The sequence below is a fragment of the Mytilus trossulus genome, unplaced genomic scaffold (assembly GCF_036588685.1).
Source record: "Mytilus trossulus isolate FHL-02 unplaced genomic scaffold, PNRI_Mtr1.1.1.hap1 h1tg000070l__unscaffolded, whole genome shotgun sequence".
NCBI lineage: Eukaryota > Metazoa > Mollusca > Bivalvia > Mytilida > Mytilidae > Mytilus > Mytilus trossulus.
This window is the reverse complement of record NW_026963294.1, coordinates 5,100,646-5,123,951: the sequence shown is the minus strand read 5'-3', so window position 1 is coordinate 5,123,951 and position 23,306 is coordinate 5,100,646. Positions and strand designations below refer to the sequence as shown.

The following is a 23,306-nucleotide window of genomic DNA, read 5'->3' as shown; positions in this document are numbered from 1 at the left end:
TTTCAATCATATGTTGCTTTTTGATTTCCAGTAATTCTCTGCTGTTGAGTTGATTTTTTGTATTTTTGTGTGCCTTGTGCTTCACTCATATGGGTTTTATTTGCTGCGAATAATACTATTACGATCATGTTTATTTTAAAGGAAATAAGCTACCATACCGATTAAGTCAACATTGAAAATGCGATTCTTGTATTTCTAGTATTCATTAAAGCGGGGATTGGAAATAACATTTCGTTATAAGCAGTCAGGTTGGCTCACAATTCTCAGAATAACATCAAAAACATCGCTTATCTATTATTGACTGTATTATTGACTTGCAAGTCAAAACATAATCTCATTGAATCAGTATTTTTCTGACCTTCGTTTCAACTGCCTAACAGGAGATGGGTTACACATCAGCTAAATAAAGGGATGTAATGTTAACATTGACAGTGAAACAAGGATGAACCATTTGGTTGACTGTTTCGACCCAGAAAAATAAATTCTTATACAGGTAAAACGATGATTTAGATATTTTTGAACCTAATATAATAAGAAATTAGACATACCTAATAAAATTCAATTGTACGTGCCCGCTCACTCGTTCTCTTTCTATAAAGTTGTGAATGAATATAGGTAATATGCAAAAAATACAACAACCCGACCACAGAGCAGACAACAGCCGAGAGTCACCAATATATGTTTGTCTTCAAGTTTACATAGGGCTATCTGGCCGTCGGAAGTGTTCGATGGTGTAATTACATGTACATGTAGATAGTGTTTAGACTAAAATACACATGAAATGCTGATACATATTATCAAGCCCATGAATTGTTATTGTTTATTTTAAACTTTTGTAATTTGGATGTACATAGATATAGGAAGATGTGGTGTGAGTGCCAATGAGACAACTCTCCATCCATGTACGTTTTAGTTTGTGAAATCCGTAAAAATGAATTTGACTGCAAATGAACCTTTCAAGTCAAATAAAATATATAATTGATCTCAGTTATTATTCTTTTTTCTCCGATTAATTACATGTCCCCTCTTTACAATCTTAATTCTTTTAATAAATTGAGAAAGGAAATGGGGAATGAGTCAAAGCGACAATAACCCGACCATAGAGCAGACAACAGCCGAAGTCCACCAATTGGTCTTCAATAATCTGCAACAAATGTGTTTTTTCCTTCAGTCACCTGCATGCATGGTTGTCCTTAAATTAACCTTGACGTCAACAAAAGCAAAAGACAACAAGAAAATGTGACATCGGAATTATACATTAACCAATTATGAACCACAATAAAGCGGGCAATTTGCTGATTTTAAAAGCAAAACCGACTGGTCAAAGAAAATAATAATTGACAAATCGAAAGTAATGCTTTTTAGTCATTATGATCATTTAACAACTAATATACATTTGTAACATTAATTCTCTTCTTCTAGAGTCAATATGATGTATACATACATGTTTATCATCGTTCACGTGCGTTTTCAAGTAACGTAAAACATATTTACCTTTTATATTCCATGCAATTTCTTTTGTATCCACTATTAAACTACGTGTTAAAATGGCACTTAAACGGGATAATCCAAAGACAGCAATTTGCTTCCATTTAATTATTGAACAAACGTATCGATTTGTCAACCGTATACTTACGTGAATGGAATTACCATAGCAACCAATCAACATATATCCGAACTGATGGCATTTAAAACACCTGAAACTAAATCATTTTAAAATCGGCATCTTTCATTGATCAAATGAGGTATTATTAATTTTCTTTTGTCAATTTCATAAACTACCCATTTGATATGATATTAAGTGATAGAAATCTATTTCATTCCAAGGAGATATTAATATTTTATCGATATGTCAAAAGTGGTCTTATTTAGCATTGAAACTATTGTATAATTTATCAGACGACTTACTATTTAAGCTCTTTCCAGTCTAATGTGTGTCAAATGGGCACTACTTCGTTGACCATGACTACTGTTGACTACAATGTATTACTGTGCAGATTTTACAATTTTTGAAATATTAATGGTTAATTTTACGGATATATGATAATGAAGTTGTGTTCAACGTCCAGTGACAAATATCACATTCATTTCAAGAGGAGAACATGTTTAGATGAAATAAATAAGAACTCCGCTTTGCACTAAATCAACACACTGAGACTGAGATTTTTAACATGCTAGCTCCCAAAGAAGAGAAAGAGAAGTAAGGAAAGGGACACTCACCAAATATAAGCCCAATTATACATAAAACATACTAGTATGGGTAAAAAATTACATAAGAAAAATAACAATAACAAGTAGATATAAGAAGATGTGGTATGAGTGCCAATGAGACAACTCTCTATCCAAGTCAAAAATTGTACAAGTAAGCCATTATAAGTATAGTATATCTTTATTCCCATAAAGCCAATGCATTACATCGGTACCGAGATAAAACATACAAATAATAAATATTTTCAATAGGTACAAAACAAGCGAGAGAGGTTACATTAATTACAAGCCACCAGTACAAACACATGTATTTATATTTTCTATATAAAAATCAACAATTATAATTTTAGAGTTTGTTACCTTATCATGAGGAGGAGGACAGGGGGTACATGTACCCTTCTCCCATCTCCCTCCCCTATTTTCCTTTCTCCTAGCCCTCTTCTCTTTTTTTTTTTTTTAATTTACCGGAAAAAAGAGATATTTTATTTTTTTCATATTTTATTTGTTTTCTCCAACTTTTTCTCCTTTCTTCCAGCCTTCCTCTCCTTTCTCCTACCCCCTTTCATCTTTCTCCCAACCCCTTCCTCCTTTCTCCTATCCCCTTTCTCCCTGTCTCCCTTACCCCTGTCCTCCCCCTCTATCATAATAAATGGAAATAAACCGGGAAATAAGTCTGTCACCTATTAAAGAGGCTATGTTTTACATGTTAATATAGTTTTCACATTTATATTGTCAGCCTATCTTATAGCTTTACGGAACATGGTTTTCTCATTGCTGAAGACCGTTCGGAAGGCTACAATAAATTTGAATTATGGGGGATATTTGTCTCATTTGCACCCTTCTCGTTATTTCTATTTGACTTCAAACTAGTATTTTTGACAAAAGTAATGTCAACTTTCGATTTATAGCATTTATACTATTATTAAATCTATATTATTATTAAACGAGAAGACCTCATTTTGGGTGTCGCTTCTCTTCTTTCCACAATTAATTGATCAACACGCCTCTGTGTCCTATAGGTACAGTGCATAGTGCCATTTGTCATCCATTCATATGATTATTCAGATTGAGTTATTTTTGGAGAAAAACGAGAAAAAAGGCATCCGGATAATGTCCCGTCATTGGACGAAATTTTAAGTCGGATTAGACTTCCGGTTTGCGTTTTTCTGTATACTTTGAACATACTATACAAAGAATAAAGTGTATTTTCAGAATTCTATCTGCTTTTATTTTCAAGTTTACTATCCACGGCAGTCACAGAGTTTTTTTAAATAGAGAGGGTCTGTATACTATATGAATGATCGGTCTGTATACTATATGAATGATCACTATGGATCGATTAGTAAACTTAGAATTGAAAGTAAATGCACTATATTTATATAGTAATGAATGTTCATAATAAACAGATAAGCGCTAAAAATATTCATGTGAACTTTTGATACCTTTTCTGAAATTCTACAGTCATTAAATCTTTTACAAAATTCATTGATTATAAAAAAAGAAGATATGGTATGATTGCCCTGTTGAGACAACTCTCCACAAGAGACCAATATGACACAGATATTAACAATTATAGGTTACCGTACGACCTTCAACAACGAGCAAAGCCCATACCGCATACTCAGCTTTAAAAGGTCCCGAACTGACAATGTAAAACAATTCAAACCAGAAAACTTGCGGCCTTATTTATGTTAAAAAAAATGAACGAAAAACAAATATGTAACACATAAACAAACAACAACCACTGAATTACAGGCTCCTTACTTGAATGTTCATAACATACTAAATGTATGTTCATATTGAAATTGATAGAATACCAAAAAATGGGAATATTGGAAATAAAGGAGGAGGGATAAAAAAAAAGCATTTTCCTGTCCCCAATAACATATAGCTATGACTTATGATACTTTTGCTGAATTCTCCAGTCATTCAATATTTTACAACTTGAAAATTGTTCCAATAACACTTTACATACTTTAAACTTCGCTCTGAATGACCGCGATTTCGCGGGTGTGTTCTAGTAAGTATGAATAACAGAATGAATTTTAAACATAACTCTTTTCTCGTCACACATCGTTAAATTTCATCCAAATTTCTCCATATTTCTACAACAATAGCCATAAATCATTTCTCACTATTTCAATTTACTTTGTAATTAACAGGGCAGCAGAAAATATAATAACATCTATGTAATATTATCTTTAATGTCAAAACTAGCCATCGTTAATTATTTCCCCTTTATTCTTGAACGGTTACCATCACGAATTTGTTGGCGATATGTCCGTGCCTTAACTAATATGCGAAATGTTTTAGCAGTCCTTGATCTTAAAAACCCTAAAGTAGCCTAGTAATTTTTTTTTTCGTTTTGTGTCCTATTCCCGATTGTGACATTTTGACATCTATGTATTCTGTTCACATGGCGGGTGATACATGTTAACCTGTTGATTCACCCGGTCTCGTTCCTGTTGGAGTTTATTGCGACCCCTCAGTTTTTGTCACGCGTCAAATTCAAATAATGTATTACCATAATCATAATATTAGACGTTGTTTTAAATTAAATTACATTGGATTCATTAATTAAAATATTGTAATTATCAGCAAGTATATATTGCAGTTTATTCCTTTCTAACGACAGGTCGATTGTAGATTTGACAAAAAAAGATGCATTTGGAGCAATCGCTTGTCTGATGTACGAAAGATAATCCAAAATTAAATCATGAAGTATCGTCAATATAGGGAAAACGGTGTTATTAAATTTTCCTAGCATTAGGTTGGCCTTTTGTGTACCCAAGGCAGGTGAAGGAAGTCAAATTAGAAGCGCTGTGATTGGATGTAAGGGTACAATTTATATATTTTTTTTATGTACATGTATCTATGAATAAGATAACTGCAGTGTGTAAATTTACAATATAAATTTTGAAACCTATTGAAATATTTTCTAGAGAATTATTCGAAAAGACTTTAAAATTTCATAAATTTGGTGCAAAATGAGGGTGGGCATGGATAACATAAACAAGCTCCGTTGGAAATTTGTCATGATACGATTTGGCTTTAATTTTAAAACAGAATAATAAAGTTCTACAACATATGAATGTTTTATCGAGGTTTTTATCTTAAAAAGTGGTAAATTTAGAAAATGTTAATATTGTCGCCTATGGCAGAATACATAATACCGTTTTCCCTTTATGTATGACATTGTTCTGCTTGTTCAATCATTTTTTTAAATATGAACAAAAAGCGGGAAAGAGATAGATTTCCTTGAATATGTTTTTAGCAGAAAGTGTTTTTTCACTCTCTCCGTGCAAAATAATCCCGAATATAATGCCTACCCAAGTTAAAACTACAATAAAGTATAGCTTGCATAAATTATTTCTTAATTAAAGTACTGTAGATCAATGAGAGGAAAACACACTTCCTGTTAAAATAAAGTTCACAGGATGTCTCATGTGATTTGAAGTAAAACAAAAAGATAATGCTAAATTGATAGATTTTACGTTGCCCAATGAACATCACAAACTATATAATCACTGCAGATGCTAAAACATTAAATATTAACATAGTTTGAATAAATCAAAACAATGTCGAGTTTTACATGTTATAACCTAAGTCCTTTGAACAAAAGATGTGTTTATTAATGTTAAACATCTATATTTAAACAGATCTAATTACAATTTTTTTAAAACATAATAAATCAATATAATATTAAAATGTGTAAAATAACTAAAGTTATGTAATACTATAACTTAAGGAATATGGCATCAAAAGATAACTCTTACTGACGACGGTCCATGCAGTGGGACGTTAATGAATTGTCGTTCCCCGAAGTCTATTATATGCAGCGATTCGATATGCAACGTGCATGTAGCAAACATAGGCAAACAAATAAAGTCCACTAACCCAGAAGTATGTTAATTGTTAGTCGGCCTATATATGAGAATGATTATAACACATTGTGGACAGCTATATACATACTTTTGAATTGTTTATTTTGTTGGTGTTTTATTTTCCTCTCCAAGAATTAAATTTAAAATGACGTTTCACATCTTGATCCTTGATGTAATGTAAGTCATAAAGGGGCATAATGTTATCAATCGTTTCACTTGAAAATGTGATTGCAAAAGTTCCAATAATGATATTTCCGATGATGCTTTTCTAGTCATATTTCTTTTCAGGGTTCAACGTCTCATAAATGTGATAGGTAATCAAGTGATACAGTATGTGTAACTATGAGGATGTATTTAATACCGTGTTCTATTATTCCGATAAATTAGTCTACAGCTGACAATTATTTACTGTTCGTTATCTGAAAATGCTTCAGATTTTAGTTTTAGAACATTTGTTGAAAGACGAATGCTAGATTAGGGCAACAGTAGTATACCGCTGTTCGAAAGTCATTAATCGATTGAGAAAAAATACATCCCGGTGACAAACTAAAACCCCAGGAAGCACATCAACTATAAAGGGACAACAACTGAACAACAGAAACACTGAAGTGCAACAAAAACAATACAATACATACATCAATAAACTATAAGATAACAACTGTCGTTTTCCTGACTTGACACAGGACATCTTTAGAAAAAATGGTAAGTTGGACCTGATTTTGTGGCTATTCAAACCTCACTTTTAATGGTAATGTTGAGTATAATTACTGTTGTACCAGGTAAGGGGGATAGTGGGATCCTGCTAACATTTTCAACCCCGCCACATTATGAATGTGCCTGTCCCAGGTCTCATATTTTGCAATCATCTTTATGCGTCCTGAAGGTGTTGGTTTGTATCATTTTTTTCCCCCAAGGTAAATATCTTTTTATACATATCTGCTGTTTTAACAATTTACTCGGATTAAAGTGTTAGTCCGAGTGTCCCTGTTATTACTTTCTGAATATCCAGGGAAGAGCTCAGTAAAATGTTCGAAAATATTAATCATATATAATATATGCTGTATGGACTTTCTGAAGGACGTACGGTGACCTATAGTTGTTAATTTTTTGTGTCAATTTGGTCTCTTGTGGGGAGTTGTCTCGTTGGCAATCATACCACATCTTCTTTTTTTTTTACATAACACTAAAATGACAGCATTACATGACAGGACTACAGTACAAATAAATGCAAGAAAATTAAAAACAGGGACATACACAAATAAACAATACAATAGTACATTTCGACATGCTAGTAGTTATAAAAGATACCAGGCTTATGATTTGATACTCAGAAGGGCATTTCGTCATTATGAACTCATAAGTGGTGCTACTATTAAAATCAGAAGAAAAAACAAAACAAGTACACGATTGAAGATCACTGATGTACAACAATTCCAAACATTTGTTTCAAATACGGCTAAGGTTATTGTTGCCTTGGATTAGAAAATCCTTAGTAATTAGAACAATTCATACTTTTGCAAATAGTTAGTTTTGTATAAAAATTTCTACTCGGTACATACTAGTAATTGATATCTAAAATGAAAAACATTTGTTCACAAGATTTTGATCAATAACATCAGACGGCAATGATAATTCAATAAGGAAAACACTGCTTGTATCTATTTTTCGAGATAAAACAGAGTTAAAATGAAAACAAAAAGACCAATACAAACGACAGAAAATTTCATCATGATTGTAGTATTGAAACATATCTCTAACGACAACTCATGTTTAAAATATATTTTTAAAGATATTTTGTTTGTGTATCTACATTTATCAATAATTTTAGATAAAAGAATATCAACTTAAAGTTCTAAACAGCAATTGATTACTTGGGGGAAACAAAAGGATATATTATCAAATGCCCTATTTATCTCAGATAGTTATCATGCGTTGAATAACAACAAAAAACTAAGAGAAAATCTAACAAAGGATAATCGATATACCGATACAAATACCCCTTTAAAGAACAGTTACGTAAACAAATTATTGTGTTGATATAAAATACGAAAGAATCACTGTTACAGTATCTGTCAAATACAGTCATACAACTCTTGATTCTGACGAAAATGGAAGTACAAGTTTGGTTATGTATTTGTTTTTTATTCCATTGCACGCTTCTTTCGTCATGTGAGTATTGTTGCGTTATGCATTGTACTTATTGGTAAGCGTGCACAGTAAACAATCCAACAATCTGTTAAAGAGCTGTCTACTTTTATGTTTCTCTTATACAAACTGTAACAATTCAGACTTCGGTACATAATTGTTTCAGTGGCAATTATACCAAATGTCCTTATTTTGTGTTCAAAACATTGCAAAAGAAAACGTTCAAACTCATTATAAATATGTGTACTTTTTCAATAGGCACATGTGATAGATATACATGAAGGCGTTAGTTAAGGACAACAGTAGTATTCCGCTGTTCGAAATTCGTAAATCGATAGAGAAAACAAATCCGATTTACAAACTAAAACAGCACTAGACCAAATAAATGTATCAGATTATAGGAATTCCAATGGGGACTTACTGTGCGCCACATATTGCGGACCTCTTGTTGTATTGTTATGAGTTACAATTTATGACAAAAATAAGCAAAGACCCATCAAAACAACATCTGATAAACAAATTTAATAATACTTTTAGATATTTAGATGATGTAATGACGACTTCAGTATGTATATTAATGAAATTTATCCTGCTGAACTTACTTTAAATAAAGCTAATACTAACAATGACCACTGCCCTTTCCTCGAGCTTGATATCTATATCACTAACGGAAAGCTGAATACTAAAATTTATGATAAAAGGGATGATTTTTCATTTCCTAACGTTAATTATCCGTTTTTAGATTGTGACGTTCCCTTGTCACCATCTTACGGTGTTTATATATCTCAACTTGTACGATTCGCTCGTGTATGTAACAATGTTTTAGATTTTAACGAGAGAAATTTATGTATTACTGAAAAATTATTACACCAGGGTTTTCGATATCACAAACTAGTCAAATCATTTACTAAATTTTATCATCGGTATAAAGACATCATTCGTAAATATAGCTCAACATGCAGACTTCTTATACGTTCAGGTATTTCACATCCAATTTTTTATGGAAATATTCTTTATAAAGCACAAATGTGTCAGTATTCACCGCAGAAACTTACAAAATCTTTGAATAGACTTATTAAGAAGGGATATAATTACGATACTGTTGTCAAGTCATTAAAGATTGCATATTTTGGCTTTAATATTGAGTCACTGATAAGGTCTTTGCGTCGGAACTAAACACATTTATTCTAAAAACAGTTGTTGGCATGACACGGGTTATGTTCTTCTCATATATGTTATGATACTAAACCTCTAACGGGAAGGATTGTGCCTGATGTTCATATGATGAAATCATAATCTTTCAGTCAGTTTAATTGAAGTCTGGAGCTGGCATGTCAGTTAACTGCTAGTAGTCTGTTGTTATTTATGTATTATTGTCATTTTGTTTATTTTCTTTGGTTACATCTTCTGACATCAGACTCGGACTTCTCTTGAACTGAATTTTAATGTACGTATTGTTATGCGTTTACTTTTCTAATTGGTTAGAGGTATAGGGGGATGGTTGAGATCTCACAAACATGTTTAACCCCGCCGCATTTTTGCGCCTGTCCCAAGTCAGGAGCCTTTGGCCTTTGTTAGTCTTGTATTATTGTAATTTTAGTTTCTTGTGTACAATTTGGAAATTTGTATGGCGTTCATTATCAATGGGCTAGTATAAATTTGTTTAGGGGCCAGCTGAAGGACGCCTCCAGGTGCGGGAGTTTCTCGCCACATTGAAGACCTATTGGTGACCTTCTGCTTATTTTTTTTCTTTAGTCAGGTTGTTGTATCTTTGACACATTCCCCATTTCCATTCTCAATTTTATATATCGTTTGTTTTTTTGGAAAATGTTGTTTGTGTTTTTTTAGACCCTAAGTCAAATATTGGCAAAAGAAAAACTATGAACAAATATACTCCACAACTGGATCAAGCCTTAATTTTACTCGTACTGGAAACTTTCAAGTCTTTTGATGTGCTGCTACCATTGATAAATTCAGAACTGTATATTTAATCAATTGTTCAAATTAGTTGCTCAATCTCAAACTGTTTTTTTTTAAATAAAAAAGAACATAGGTTTGACATTGTATATCACTCACAGGTTTGCACTATATGACAAATATATGTAAATGTATTATCTGTTTATGATTCATTTAGATTTGAATACCCGTCGAAGAATGTAACAATACAGAAAGTTGTTCGGTCATTTGGTTCTCCCTCAGGCCTAGCTGTTGATTCAACCAATGAGCATCTCTACTGGGTTGATGATGATGGACACCGACTCGTAAGAAGCAATCTAGACGGAAGCAATGTGACTGTGTTATCAAAACTAAGTAATCCTTTTGTGATACGACTTGATCTTACAAACAGGTATTACGTTTTATGATTCTTGGAATTGAGCAAGTATGGTTAAGCCTTGCTAACCGAACTATTTATATTTTTGATCAGTCAGCAAAGGACAATAAATCATGTCGTGCTTTGGCATCGAACCTAGCTGGTGAATGCTTGTATACAATTTAAAAATATATGTCAATCAAAATAGTATCAAAATTGACACCACATGCAAACTGTAGAACAAACAAAAAACATAGTCCATCAACGACAAATATCACAGAATATAAAAAACACATCGACAAGCTAACGCAACAATTTAAGAAATAATTCATGGGGGCTTGAATATATCGTGATTTCACCACGGGTTTGACTTTATGACACATATTTTACCCTGAACGATAGCTAAGGGTAAAATATCGGCATAAAAGGAACAACCCGTACTAAAATCTAGATATATTGAAGCCCTCATGAATTATTTCGATTCTTATAGGACACACTATTTACAATAACAGATTTGGATGTATTATAATGATAAGTTACCTATGTGTCTTGAAGTTCTTTGCATATAAAACAAAATAGGCTTAAACACATTTTAGCATTGTTTGTTCATTGTTGTTCCTTGCTAGAAGAAGTGTGTATTTTCTCGTTAAATGCTTAAATAACATACGTCATCATTCTATGACGTCGGGTACTTCATTCATAAAAAAGCATATGACGTGGGAGTACAATCGGAACAATCAATTCATCAAATGACTATATCCTACTTATAAACTGATATGTACGCCACCTAAATTCACTTGATAGAGTTTTTACGAAAAAAATAAAGTGGCCTTAATACTGATGTGAACATCAATTGTGTTCAGTCGATACAATCGCGCGAAAATGACCTGATCCAAAAACATATTGCTACAAATTCAGACTAAAGCTGTCTAAAATATAAAGTTAATGAAATATAAGCATATTATAAAAGTTTTACCATCATCATCATCATCATCATCATCATCATCATCATCATCATCATCATCATCATCATCATCATCATCATCATCATCATCATCATCATCATCATCATCATCATCATCATCATCATCATCATCATCATCATCATCATCATCATCATCATCATCATCATCCTGATGTCGTTAATTTTTCCAAAACACATATACATTCATGTAACAAGTTCAACAGTTTAAATCATATGTGCTACGTTAACAAATTGAGATACATTTTTTTTTCGTTTACATAATTCAAAATATTGTTCACTTCTTTAAACAAAATAGCTAGTAGTTATAAAAAAGGACATGATTGACTATTTTAGAAAATCTTTTTCTTTTTTTGTTTTAATGATCATAGACTTGTTTTCTGAAGACGAAACGCGCGTCTGGCGTATAAAATATATTCCTTGTACCTTTGATAACTAATTGATTACTTGAAAAAAATCTTAATAAATAAATCATTTGAATTCCCGTGCTTTTGTTTCCATTAAACATATGTTTTATACAAATACTCGGAAGACTTTATTTTAGTTTCGACATGTCTGTATCTTTAGGTTCCTGTGAACTGAAATTACACGAGTTAAATATCATATTGATGATTCAAAAATCAAGACTACAGTGTTACATAGTTAAATCGTCTTCATGACTTACATTTGGCAGTAACATTCAGACTTAATTTCTTGTTTCGGTCTGGTCCAAATTCGATCTTGAATAATATTTTTTTAGGGAAATTATAGCATTATTTTAAAAGAGGACGAATTGCAACTTTAATCTTGTTTAAGGATCAGTATGTGTTTTGTTGAAGGCAACGTTATGCAAATTTAAGTATATATTATTAATTCGTGGGTTCCAATTTTCGTGGATTGAGGAAAACTTACACTTTCGTGGATATTTATTTCGTGGTTTTTGTAATGTCTGCATAAATGGACAATTTTTAATTCGTTGAACATTTGTATTCAAGGTTCACCTACACACACAAAATCCACGAAAATTAATATCCAACAAAAAATAATTAATCCATAGTATTCATTGTTCATACTGTTCACCAACCTATCGATTTGAAATATAATTATCCAAAAATATTTGTTTATCATAATCCTTATCTTGGATCGTCTCTTATAATTGTTTAGTTATATAGAGAAACACGCACATAATAAAACACAAATTGAACCTTAAACTTAAAATTATTTTGAGTTTCCAAATTTTGATTTGTCTTTCAGGTGGGTGTATATAGTTCAAAACTATTTAGGAATATCTAAGTCTAGCATCGACTTAAATCATGAGTTGCGAAGAATCGTTAACTTCACATCAACATATGTTGCATGCATGGATATAGGTATGTTGTTACTTGTAAGCTTTGTCGAAAGTTGCTTTAGATGTGAGAATTCCTTTCTTTTCACTATGATATATGATATTGATATTCGTGTTTTGTATCATATTATTTAGCTGTAAGATCAGACATAACACATGCATTATTGACTATTTATGAACTTGAAGGTATGTCTTCATCGTAATTTGAATACTTTCTGCAAATTATATTTCATATTTTTTGTTCACGGATAAGTGTACAGAACATTTTTAATGCTGATCAAATATATTTTCCTACAAGTTGGAGGCACAAAGTATGACAGACTGTAAATATTCATAACTTGTGTGTGTTTACTTCATGATTTATAATTATAGTAAACTATTACACCAAATTTGGTAATATAATAAGTGAACTACGTACTTTATACATGTTTATATACATATATGTTTTTTGTTGTATACATGAGTTATATATATAATGTATCCACCACTTATATTGCAGACACAGACGAACAAAGACTATATTGGATTGATAACAATGGTGACATATTATCAGCTGTAGACGATGGCTCTGATGTTAAACCAATACTTTCAACACACCACAGAAGAACACACTATGCAATGGGTGTCGTTGGAAGTCACATATATTATGCCACAGACAGCCAGTTGTTAGTGGTACCAAAATTACAAGGATCCACTCCTATACTTCTGTATAACGATACCAGCAGAATTGACAGTATATTTGTGTTTAATGTACAAGGTATATCATTAGTCATCTATAATCACTTATTATGATAACCTTCCTCATCAATTGACTATAGTTTAAAATATCATATACCGTATCAAACACACAGGCATATCATATAAGAATGGTTAGATTATCTCACGAATTACTTCTTTCAGCATGACATTTGAGCATGTATGCAAGCAAAGTAATTTGTTGTTATGCGAAAGACAAGGAAATGGTTAATATCTCCAATACTGACTATTTTTAAAGAATTAAAAAGGTTGATTTTAGCATAAATTCTGTTTTAAGTACACATTATGACTAAATCTAAATAATTACAGCACGAATGAGTCAATGCTTTTGTGATTTCTTAACTGAATCGACAATAAAACGTCAATGAAAGCAATGCAACACCATATGTTTTTGCACACAGTTGAAAAACTAAATCACCAGTTCTTCGAATTATCATTAGATATAATCCTACAAATATGTTATTACATTGTATTTTGTTTTCATACGTTTTATGTTTTTGGTATCTATTATTTATTCTTAATTGCTTGTTGCTTACTAACATTTGATATTCAGATTTTTATTTTTATTTTATATCTTGTGAATTTGATTAACTAAATTTTCATGTGTAGTTTAATCTTAACGTTGGCTTCAATGTTTTCCATGGAAATTGTATCTGCAATGTTTCTATTAGATAATTTAAATTATATTCGTATTCTGACGATAGTCTTTACTGATGAAATTTATTTATGTTGATTGTTTTTGCTGTTGAACATGTTGAATGTTCAATTTTATGTCTTCAATCTCGTTAACCTATTTATATATTTGTTGGGTAATGTCATGAAATAAGGTGACGAATCTGTTATTTGTATTGTCATAAATTTGACAAATATTATGATAAGGTAACTTTAATGTTCAATGATGAAAATAATGCAATTGCTATAAATGAATGACTCAACTGAAACAAGATGTAAGTAATTTGACTGTTAGTTTTTAATCAAATCAATAAACAACTTTGCGTTATTAGAATTTAACTACACATCTGTATCACAATCAGCTCACCTGAGTTGTTTTGTAATTGAATAGAATCACGCTTTTATCGTTTTAATTTCAATCAAACACATATTCTATACTGCACTCTTATTACAAACCTGCAAACATGTGGTATCATTTTCAACTTTTCTTTCTCTCTAATTGAAAAGCATTATCATGGACATGTTTTTAAATAAACTAAGTCTGACTCGAAGGAATATATACTGTATACAAATGGACATATGACTAAGTAGTAAAACACCCGAGGAAAAAAAAAATAGTATAAGACACACTTATTGAGGGCTTTATCGTCTTTTTCTTTCTTTTTTCATTTTGATACATCTTATCTGAGTGTAATGCAATGATGTTAGTACCAGATTGACTTCAGAATGAGGTGCAAAGATCATATCATTAGCAATAGAACAGAAGTATACATCATTGATGTAGAAAATATACGGGTGAGTTGTATAATAACAAGGTATTCATCAGAGCTATATTGTTGTTATTTTTGTCAACATGTTTGCATTTTCTATTTATCATATTCTACTTAAACATTTATATTATTTCTGTCAAGGAAAGAATAAAGAAGGTAGAGGGAATAGAAAACCAGGTTTATGGAATTAGCTGTGAATTAATAATTAGGTTTCATGACGCTTTATATGAAGTCGAGTTATTAATTTCAATTTGAAAATAAAGAAGCTTTCTGTGAGTGTATTTTTACTATCTAAATTAAGAAACGAGAGTTGATATCAAGCGATATCAAATTGTAACAAGTTCTGGCAACTTTTGTTTTACAACACTTGTGTCGATTCCAAAATAATTCCACTAATTGTTGATTTAGTCTTGTACAATATGAAGGCATATGATCTGTTTCAAAGCAGAACTTTAACATTAGTCGACATTCATCGTTTTTTGTACGCTTCGAAATGTTAGAACATTTAACAAAAACAGATAATTGCAGGTAAAAAGTGTGTGTGCTTTGTATATTTTTGTAGAAATCTCTAATGCCATTATGAACGGACGAAATGTACTTAGTCTTAACCTTTAAAGTGTTCAGTAACCAAATGAATAACCTATGGAAACTTCCCAATATCGTCTCGTTATAATCATAAGACAATCAAATTTACGCATTTGATCCGTACAGTATGATATGAGAAAAATATCTGCAATAAATAAATAAAATGCGTGAACCATAAGATATTTCATAATAGCATGGTGCATGTTTCCAATCGAAAAAGCGAAACACTTGTACGTAACTGGCGTATTAAATTATAATACTGGTACCTTTGATAACTACATGTATTTACACCACTGGGTCGTTGACACTGCAAGTGGATATTTCCTCCCCGAGGGTATCACCAGCCTAATAGTTAGCACTTTCGTGTTTACATGAGTATCAATTTTATTGTTATTTTTATAAATTTCCTGCTACAAAACTTGGAGTTATTCGAAAACCTAATGATTTTCTTATCCAAGTAACAGATTACCTCAGCTGTATTTTGCACAACCTTTTGGAATTTGGGTCCTCAACGCTGTGCAACTTTGTATTTGTTTGGCTTTATATAACTTTTTTTATATGAGCGTCACTGATGAGTCTAATGTAGACGAAACGCCAATCTGGCGTATTAAATTATAATCCTGGTACCTTTCATAACTTTTAAAAGTAATCTCTATCAATATATAACAGTAGGAAACACTTTCTTTTAAGTAAAAAATATAAAAGGTTAAATGAATAAATAACAATTATCTTTTTTTTCCATTTTCCATTTGATACAATAACATAATCATATAAAACACTACACGTATATTTTTTATTGCACAAATAAAACAATTCTTCCTTAATTATGTGCACAAAAAACTATGCAAACTAAACTGTAATGTATTTTCACTTCTCCAAAAAAAATTAACCACTTCTCCGAACTCTTATGAAAGAAAAAATAACTTCTCTCTCCTTCACTCTCTCTCAAATCTTAGACTAGACCCTGCAAACCATCCATATTTAAAACCAAATTTTCGTCTGAAAAAAAAAAATTGATGCACTAAGGTCAAATTATCTGTTAAACTATTTTTTTTTAAATTTCATCAGATTGGAAGTCCATTCAATTTGTTTGCCTTTAATTTTATTTTGACAAAAACGCATTTTACAACACTAACTTTGAAACCTTGCTTGAGAACTTTCATGTTTCGTTTTTCTTTATCAAATTTAAAAATTCAGCAACACAATAATTCATTTTTCAAAACTCAATCATTACAATATAATTCATTAATAATTAATCAATGTTAAATGATGAACAATGAATAGTGAATTGTTTTTATTTCAGTATTCAAGCTGAAAAGTGAATAATGGAATAAAATATTTGTGTAATGTGACTATATTGCTAAACAAAAATGAATAAATATAGATAAAATATGCAAACAGTATTTTGGATTTTTCTTTTTTTCTTATATTAATTTTCATATTTATTTGATTACATTAAAATGACGAATTCATAATATGGAATATAATACTAATGTCAATCAAGTAGACTTTCCGAACTATTTAAGCAGAAATTCCTTAGTCTAATGTAAGAACAACATGATTACCAAAACATAAGAAAAATGAAATTTTATGCATCGTCATTTTAGACGTTCACTTTACCTTTACTATTCTTAACACCGTGGTAACACTTATAAATCGTCGATTTAATTGCCATATGCGGACTACAAAAAAGCCAAACTACTTGTGGAAATGAAGAAATCTTGTCATTCTTTATCATTGAAACGAGCGTTTAAAAATAACTGCTACGACCCTTCAGTTCCATAATACCTACTACATCTTATATATCGCTCGAAAGTTTATCAATATAGGAGCACAAGATATAAAGTGCATGTCATCTACACCGCTTATAAGGGAAGTAACGAAGAACCGAAATGTCGAAATACGCCAGACCATTAAGAAATAGCCTACCTTGAATAATGAAATGGACCTTCGCCATAACTGAAACAGTGATGTAATTAACGAGAACAGACTATCCATAGCGATTGAATGCGGATAAACTGGTTAACTCGGTACCATGCTTGTTTTGTTTGAACTTTTTTTTTGTTATTAAACTTTAGCACTATGTTATTGGTTTTCATTATCCTGATATTTGTTGGTTTTAACCATCTTGTCGAAATTTGAACGGAGGGATATGCATGTTATTGTTCTAAAAACAAAAGTGTAGTTGAAATAACAAAATTACCAAACTCCAAAGCAAATTCAAAACGGAAAGTCCTTTATAAAGAGGTAACATTATAGCCATTAAAGCGATGACAACAGTTGTAGACTTTACTTTTTGTGTCTATATTTCATAAAAATGTGAAAATCGGTTCTATTATCCATAATGTTTTTTTTTGGTGTATTCAACAATTTAATATCTGTGACTATTTCGTTCTTTTTTTAGAAATATTAACAGACATACACTTTTGCAGGCAATGATTGCATAAATCACTACCCATTTTTGTCAATTAATCATATTAAATCTTCGAATTCGTATTTACATTTACGAATACGACAAAGTTTAACTCAAAAACAATATTCACGAAATATTGCCATTGTAGACACATGATACGTGTTTATTCCCTTTGTTTAGTTAGAGTTAGAGATACAGGGCAGGATATATTCTTTACACTGAAATTAACGGGACAAAAATTGAAATAAAAATAAGCAAAACAGAAGCTCAAAAAAAATACAAATGTACAAAAACTACAAATAAAGCATGTTATTTTTTTTTGTAAGTAATTATCATTTGTCATTTTGTTGTCATTTGTTGTCATCAAGCAAATATTCAAATTTATGTAAGAAAAAGGAAAGTCAAAAAAAATTATTTGATATTTTTACCTTTATTTCGTCATATTCGATTGATTTGGAAGACAAACTAGTAGGTATTCCGAACTATTTAAAGCAGAAATTCCTTGGTTTAATGTAAGGACGACATGATTACCAAAACAAATATGAAAATTAAAAAATATTCATCGTCTTTTAAAATGTTCACTAGACCTTTGCGATAGTTTCTTCTAAGTAATTATCATTCAGAATGGATTTAATTGGAAGATAATAGATACTCAGTATAATTTTGAACAAGCATTTGATTCCTGTCACGCGAATTGGCTACATCATTTATTTTTTGAAACCATATTGTTCACCCAGATTTTTGGAAATATTTTTTATGGTCATTTGTACTTTTCCATTATAGATGTATGACCCTTGTTATTGAACAGCACTCGGCTCATTAATTGAATGAATAGACAGGAAAAGTATGTCAAGTTAAAATTGTATTCCTTGTTTTTGGAGATCGTTTATCTTTCGGTACGGCAAATCCATAAACATACGTAACACAAGATATAAAAACGTGGTATAATTAACAATGAGACAACTCTCAACAAGATACTAAATGGCACAGAAATTAACAGCTATATGTCCCTGTACGGCTTTTAACAATGAGCAAAGCTCAGATCACATAATCACCTTTAAAAGACCCCGAAATAACAAATGTCAACAAACTCCATCTGTGACGTGCAACAAAAAGCATGCTTTTGTCGGACCAATGAAATCTTTTCGAAGATAACAAATTTCAGAGACGACGAAGGAAAGGTGTACTCACATAAATGAAAATGAAAAAAAAAAAAAAAAATGAAATTTCAGTTTTTTATTTCATTTATATTTGGAGTTGCAATACTTTTTTCCAGGTGTATATATGAATAATTGGAATTGAAAAAAAAAGAATTTCAGATCATGAATTCGCTTTATCTTTGACAATACCACTAAATATTGGTAGTGTATTTGTTTTTATATATCCCTTAAGCGAAGTGGAATATTATTGTTGTCATATGTATGCTACGAGTGCTATTTAATGTTTATATTAAAATTCATACAGATATTTCTCCGTACTTTTAATTCTAAAAACTATCATAAATAAGCCACAATGTAAACTCCACACATAATCGTTATATTTGGTATTATGACATTTTGTTACTATTTGTTGATAAGTTTTCTCAACGTTTCCAAATCTACACCTAGTGGAATTAACTTTTTTTGGATTCTCATAAATTCTATCTATAACTTTTGGACTAGTTTGAATCTCGGTCTACTTCTGTAATTTGCTCTTCCATACTTTTGATTTTTTAACTCTGTATGCTTACATTGCCTATGTAAATTTTAAAACTGTTTGTATGCACATTGAACGACACATTTATGTGACGTATACAAATTTTATGACGTCAGACACTCAAGTCAATCCATGTGTTCGTAGATAGATGTTTTTGTGTTCTCTTTGTATTTCTTTTGTTCTTATTACGTGACCCTGTACTTTAAAAGATCCCGTTAGTATTATTATACCCCACGCAACGAGTTGCGGAGGGTATAATGTTTTTGACCCGTCCGTCCGTCCGTCGTACCGTCCGTCAGTCCGTCCGTCCGTCCGCCCGTCCGTCAGTCCTGTTTCTTGTCATCGCAACTCCTCTCAAACCACACAACAGAATTTCACGAAACCTTTTCAGATAGTAAGGACATACTATGTAGTTGTGCATATCGACGGGAAATTGCGATTCAATTTTTTTTCTAGGAGTTACGCCCCTTTGAACTTATTTACTATAATGTACTACTGCAATAGTTTGTCATCGCAACTTCTCTCAAACCACACAACAGAATTTCACGAAACCTTTTCAGATAGTAAGGACATACTATTTAGTTGTGCATATCGACGGGAAATTGCGATTCAATTTTTTTTCTAGGAGTTACGCCCCTTTGAACTTATTTACTGTAATGTACTACTGCAACAGTTTGTCATCGCAACTTCTCTCAAACCACACAACAGAATTTCACGAAACCTTTTCAGATAATAAGGACATACTATGTAGTTGTGCATATCGACGGGAAATTTTGATTAATTTTTTTTTCTAGGAGTTACGCCCCTTTGAACTTATTTGCTTTAACGAACTACTGCAACAGTTTGTCATCGAAACTCCTTTCAGACCACAAAACAGAATTTCACCAAACCTTTTCAGATAATAAGGACATACTATGTAGTTGTGCATATCGACGGGAAATTGCGATTCAATTTTTTTTTTAGGAGTTACGCCCCTTTGAACTTATTTGCTTCAATGTACTACTGCAACAGTTTGTCATCGCAACTCCTCTCAAACCACACAACAGAATTTTACGAAACCTTTTCAGATAATAAGGACATACTATGTAGTTTTGCATATCGACGGGAAATTGCGATTCAATTTTTTTTCTAGGAGTTACGCCCCTTTGAACTTATATACTACAATGAACTACTGCAACAGTTTGTCATCGCAACTCCTCTCAAACCACACAGCAGAATTTCATGAAACCTTTTCAGATAATAAGGACATACTATGTAGTTTTGCATATCGACGGGAAATTGCGATTCAATTTTTTTTCTAGGAGTTACGCCCCTTTGAACTTATATACTACAATGAACTACTGCAACAGTTTGTCATCGCAACTTCTCTCAAACCACAAAACAGAATTTCATGAAAACTTTTCAGATAATAAGGACATACTATGTAGGTGTGCATATCGACAGGAAATTGCGATTCAATTTTTTTCTAGGAGTTACGCCCCTTTGAACTTATTTACTTTAATGTACTACTGCAACAGTTTGTCATCGCAACTCCTCTCAAACCACACAACAGAATTTCTTGAAATTTCGTAGATAATAAGGACATACTATTTAGATGTGCATATTGGCAGGAAATTAATTTTTCTTATACAATTTTTTTTTCTTTCACTTATTTAATTTCTCCAATGACAATGAGGGGACGTGGGGTATGTGAGCGTGCTCACTAAGGTTCTTTAATTTTGGTCTATTATATGTCATTATGATATATTTCTATTATGAATTACTATATACGTTGAACCACAAACGTCAAAATGATTCAATCGTGTAGTGGAATTAACTATTTTTGGATTCTCATAAATTCTACCTATAATTTTTGGACTAGTTTAAATCTCGGTCTATATCTGTAATTTGTTCATACATACTTTTGATTTTTTAACTCTGTATGCTTACATTGCCTATGTAAATTTTAAAACTGTTTGCATGCACATTGAACGACAAATTTATGTGACGTATACAAATTTTATGACGTCAGATACTCAAGTCAATCCATGTGTTCGTAGATAGAAGTTTTTGTGTTCCTTTTAAAATTGTTATGCGATGATGAATGATGTACCCGTATTTTGACTATTTTATTAATTGTGACTGTTTATTTAACGCATCATGTAAATATAACGGAATTTGATGAGACTGTTATTAAAGAGAGAGGGTTAGCGCCATAGAACCAGGTTTAATCCACCATTTTCTACATTTGAAAATGCCTGTACCAAGTCAGGAATGTGACAGTTCTTGTCTATTCGTTTTTGATGCGTTTGGTTTTTGATTTTGCCATGTGATTATGGACTTTCCGTATTGATTTTCCTCTGAGTTCAGTATTTTTGTGATTTTACTTTTTTCTCATACTAGAAAACAGACAAAGAAAATGTTAATCATATTATATCTTTTTTTTCTATTTCAGGTCCATCTGAGTCGTAACAAAACTGCAAAAAGTAGTGTCAGATATAGATAGTTATACTATGTCAACTAGAGGTGACAGTCAAACAAGTTGAGATTGACTGAATTAATATGCCAAATAAAAACAAGGAAAAAAGTTACCGAAAGTATTATTGTATATCAGAAGTGAACTAGAATTTTAAAATCAATAACGTATGGATAATACTTTTTCAGTAGATAGAGATTTTTAATATAATAAATCAAGCATCCAGATTCATTAAATGTGTATTCACCAATGCCATTGCCTGACTTATAGTTATCAAAGGTACCAGGATTATAATTTAGTACGCCAGACGCAAGATTGCTATAAAATTAACGGTACCAATTTTCTTGCACCAGATGCGCATTTCGACAATATATGTCCCTTTAGTGATGCTCGTGGCCAAAATATTTGAAATCCAAAGCTTATATAAAAGACGAAGAGCTATAATCCAAAAGGTTTAAAAAGTATAGCCAAATCCGTGAAAGGAATCAGAGCTTTGCGTGAGGGAGATACATTCCTTTATTTAAAATAATTTCGAATATTTTGTAACAGCAAATTTTAATAACACACAAAAAATCCGTATTTTCATGCCAGTACCGTGTTTTATTTGTTTAATTTTTCGTTCCATACTTATTTCCATCAAACGATCGATAGATATCTTTTGAAAATCTTCTTACCAGGAAGTTTGTTTTTTCGTTTTGTAAACTTCTATCTATGAGTGCACTAGCGATATAAATCAAATTATTTCTAAACATGTCAAGTGTTTTTTCTTGGTACAATTGTCTGTAAATGAGGACTTTCAATTGTACTCAGCATTTAATAGTCACTTTAAAGTTAACGTATGGTCAGATGCAGTGGAAACTTATAAATGGAAGTTTAAACATATTTATTTATAGTGGATTTGCAACTGATAATAATTCCTTTACACTTTGTGGTTGTGAGAGTTGCCTTGAATCGTCATTCGCCTGCTCTTTTCGAAAACTACAAGGGCATTTTTACGTGCAAGATATATGACTCTCTGTCTTAAAACGGGTCATCAATTTATCGCACCCTTCCGACGTATTTCCATCGTTTCCTCAAGACCATACTCGCAAATAGTGTCAAGGGAG

At 31.5% G+C, this 23,306-nt stretch overlaps 1 protein-coding gene across 1 annotated transcript; it reads left to right on the top strand.

Moving 5' to 3' along the window:
• The first annotated feature begins 2,171 nt into the window (after positions 1 to 2,171).
• On the top strand, positions 2,172 to 22,378 carry LOC134699557 (low-density lipoprotein receptor-related protein 4-like). The gene is made up of 5 exons (XM_063561145.1): positions 2,172 to 2,200; positions 10,372 to 10,584; positions 12,764 to 12,879; positions 13,354 to 15,077; positions 22,180 to 22,378. The coding sequence occupies exons 1-4, from the start codon at positions 2,172 to 2,174 to the stop codon at positions 13,644 to 13,646; spliced, it is 651 nt and encodes a 216-aa protein (XP_063417215.1). The 3' UTR covers positions 13,647 to 15,077; positions 22,180 to 22,378.
• The last annotated feature ends 928 nt before the right edge of the window (positions 22,379 to 23,306 follow it).

Excerpts from the sequence above, each read along its gene's own strand:
- LOC134699557 (XM_063561145.1), top strand. The coding sequence starts at position 2,172 with ATGCTAGCTCCCAAAGAAGAGAAAGAGAA. Across the intron at positions 10,585-12,763 it reads CGACTTGATCTTACAAACAG|GTGGGTGTATATAGTTCAAA; the intron begins GTATTACGTTTT and ends TTTGTCTTTCAG. Across the intron at positions 12,880-13,353 it reads TGTTGCATGCATGGATATAG|ACACAGACGAACAAAGACTA; the intron begins GTATGTTGTTAC and ends CTTATATTGCAG.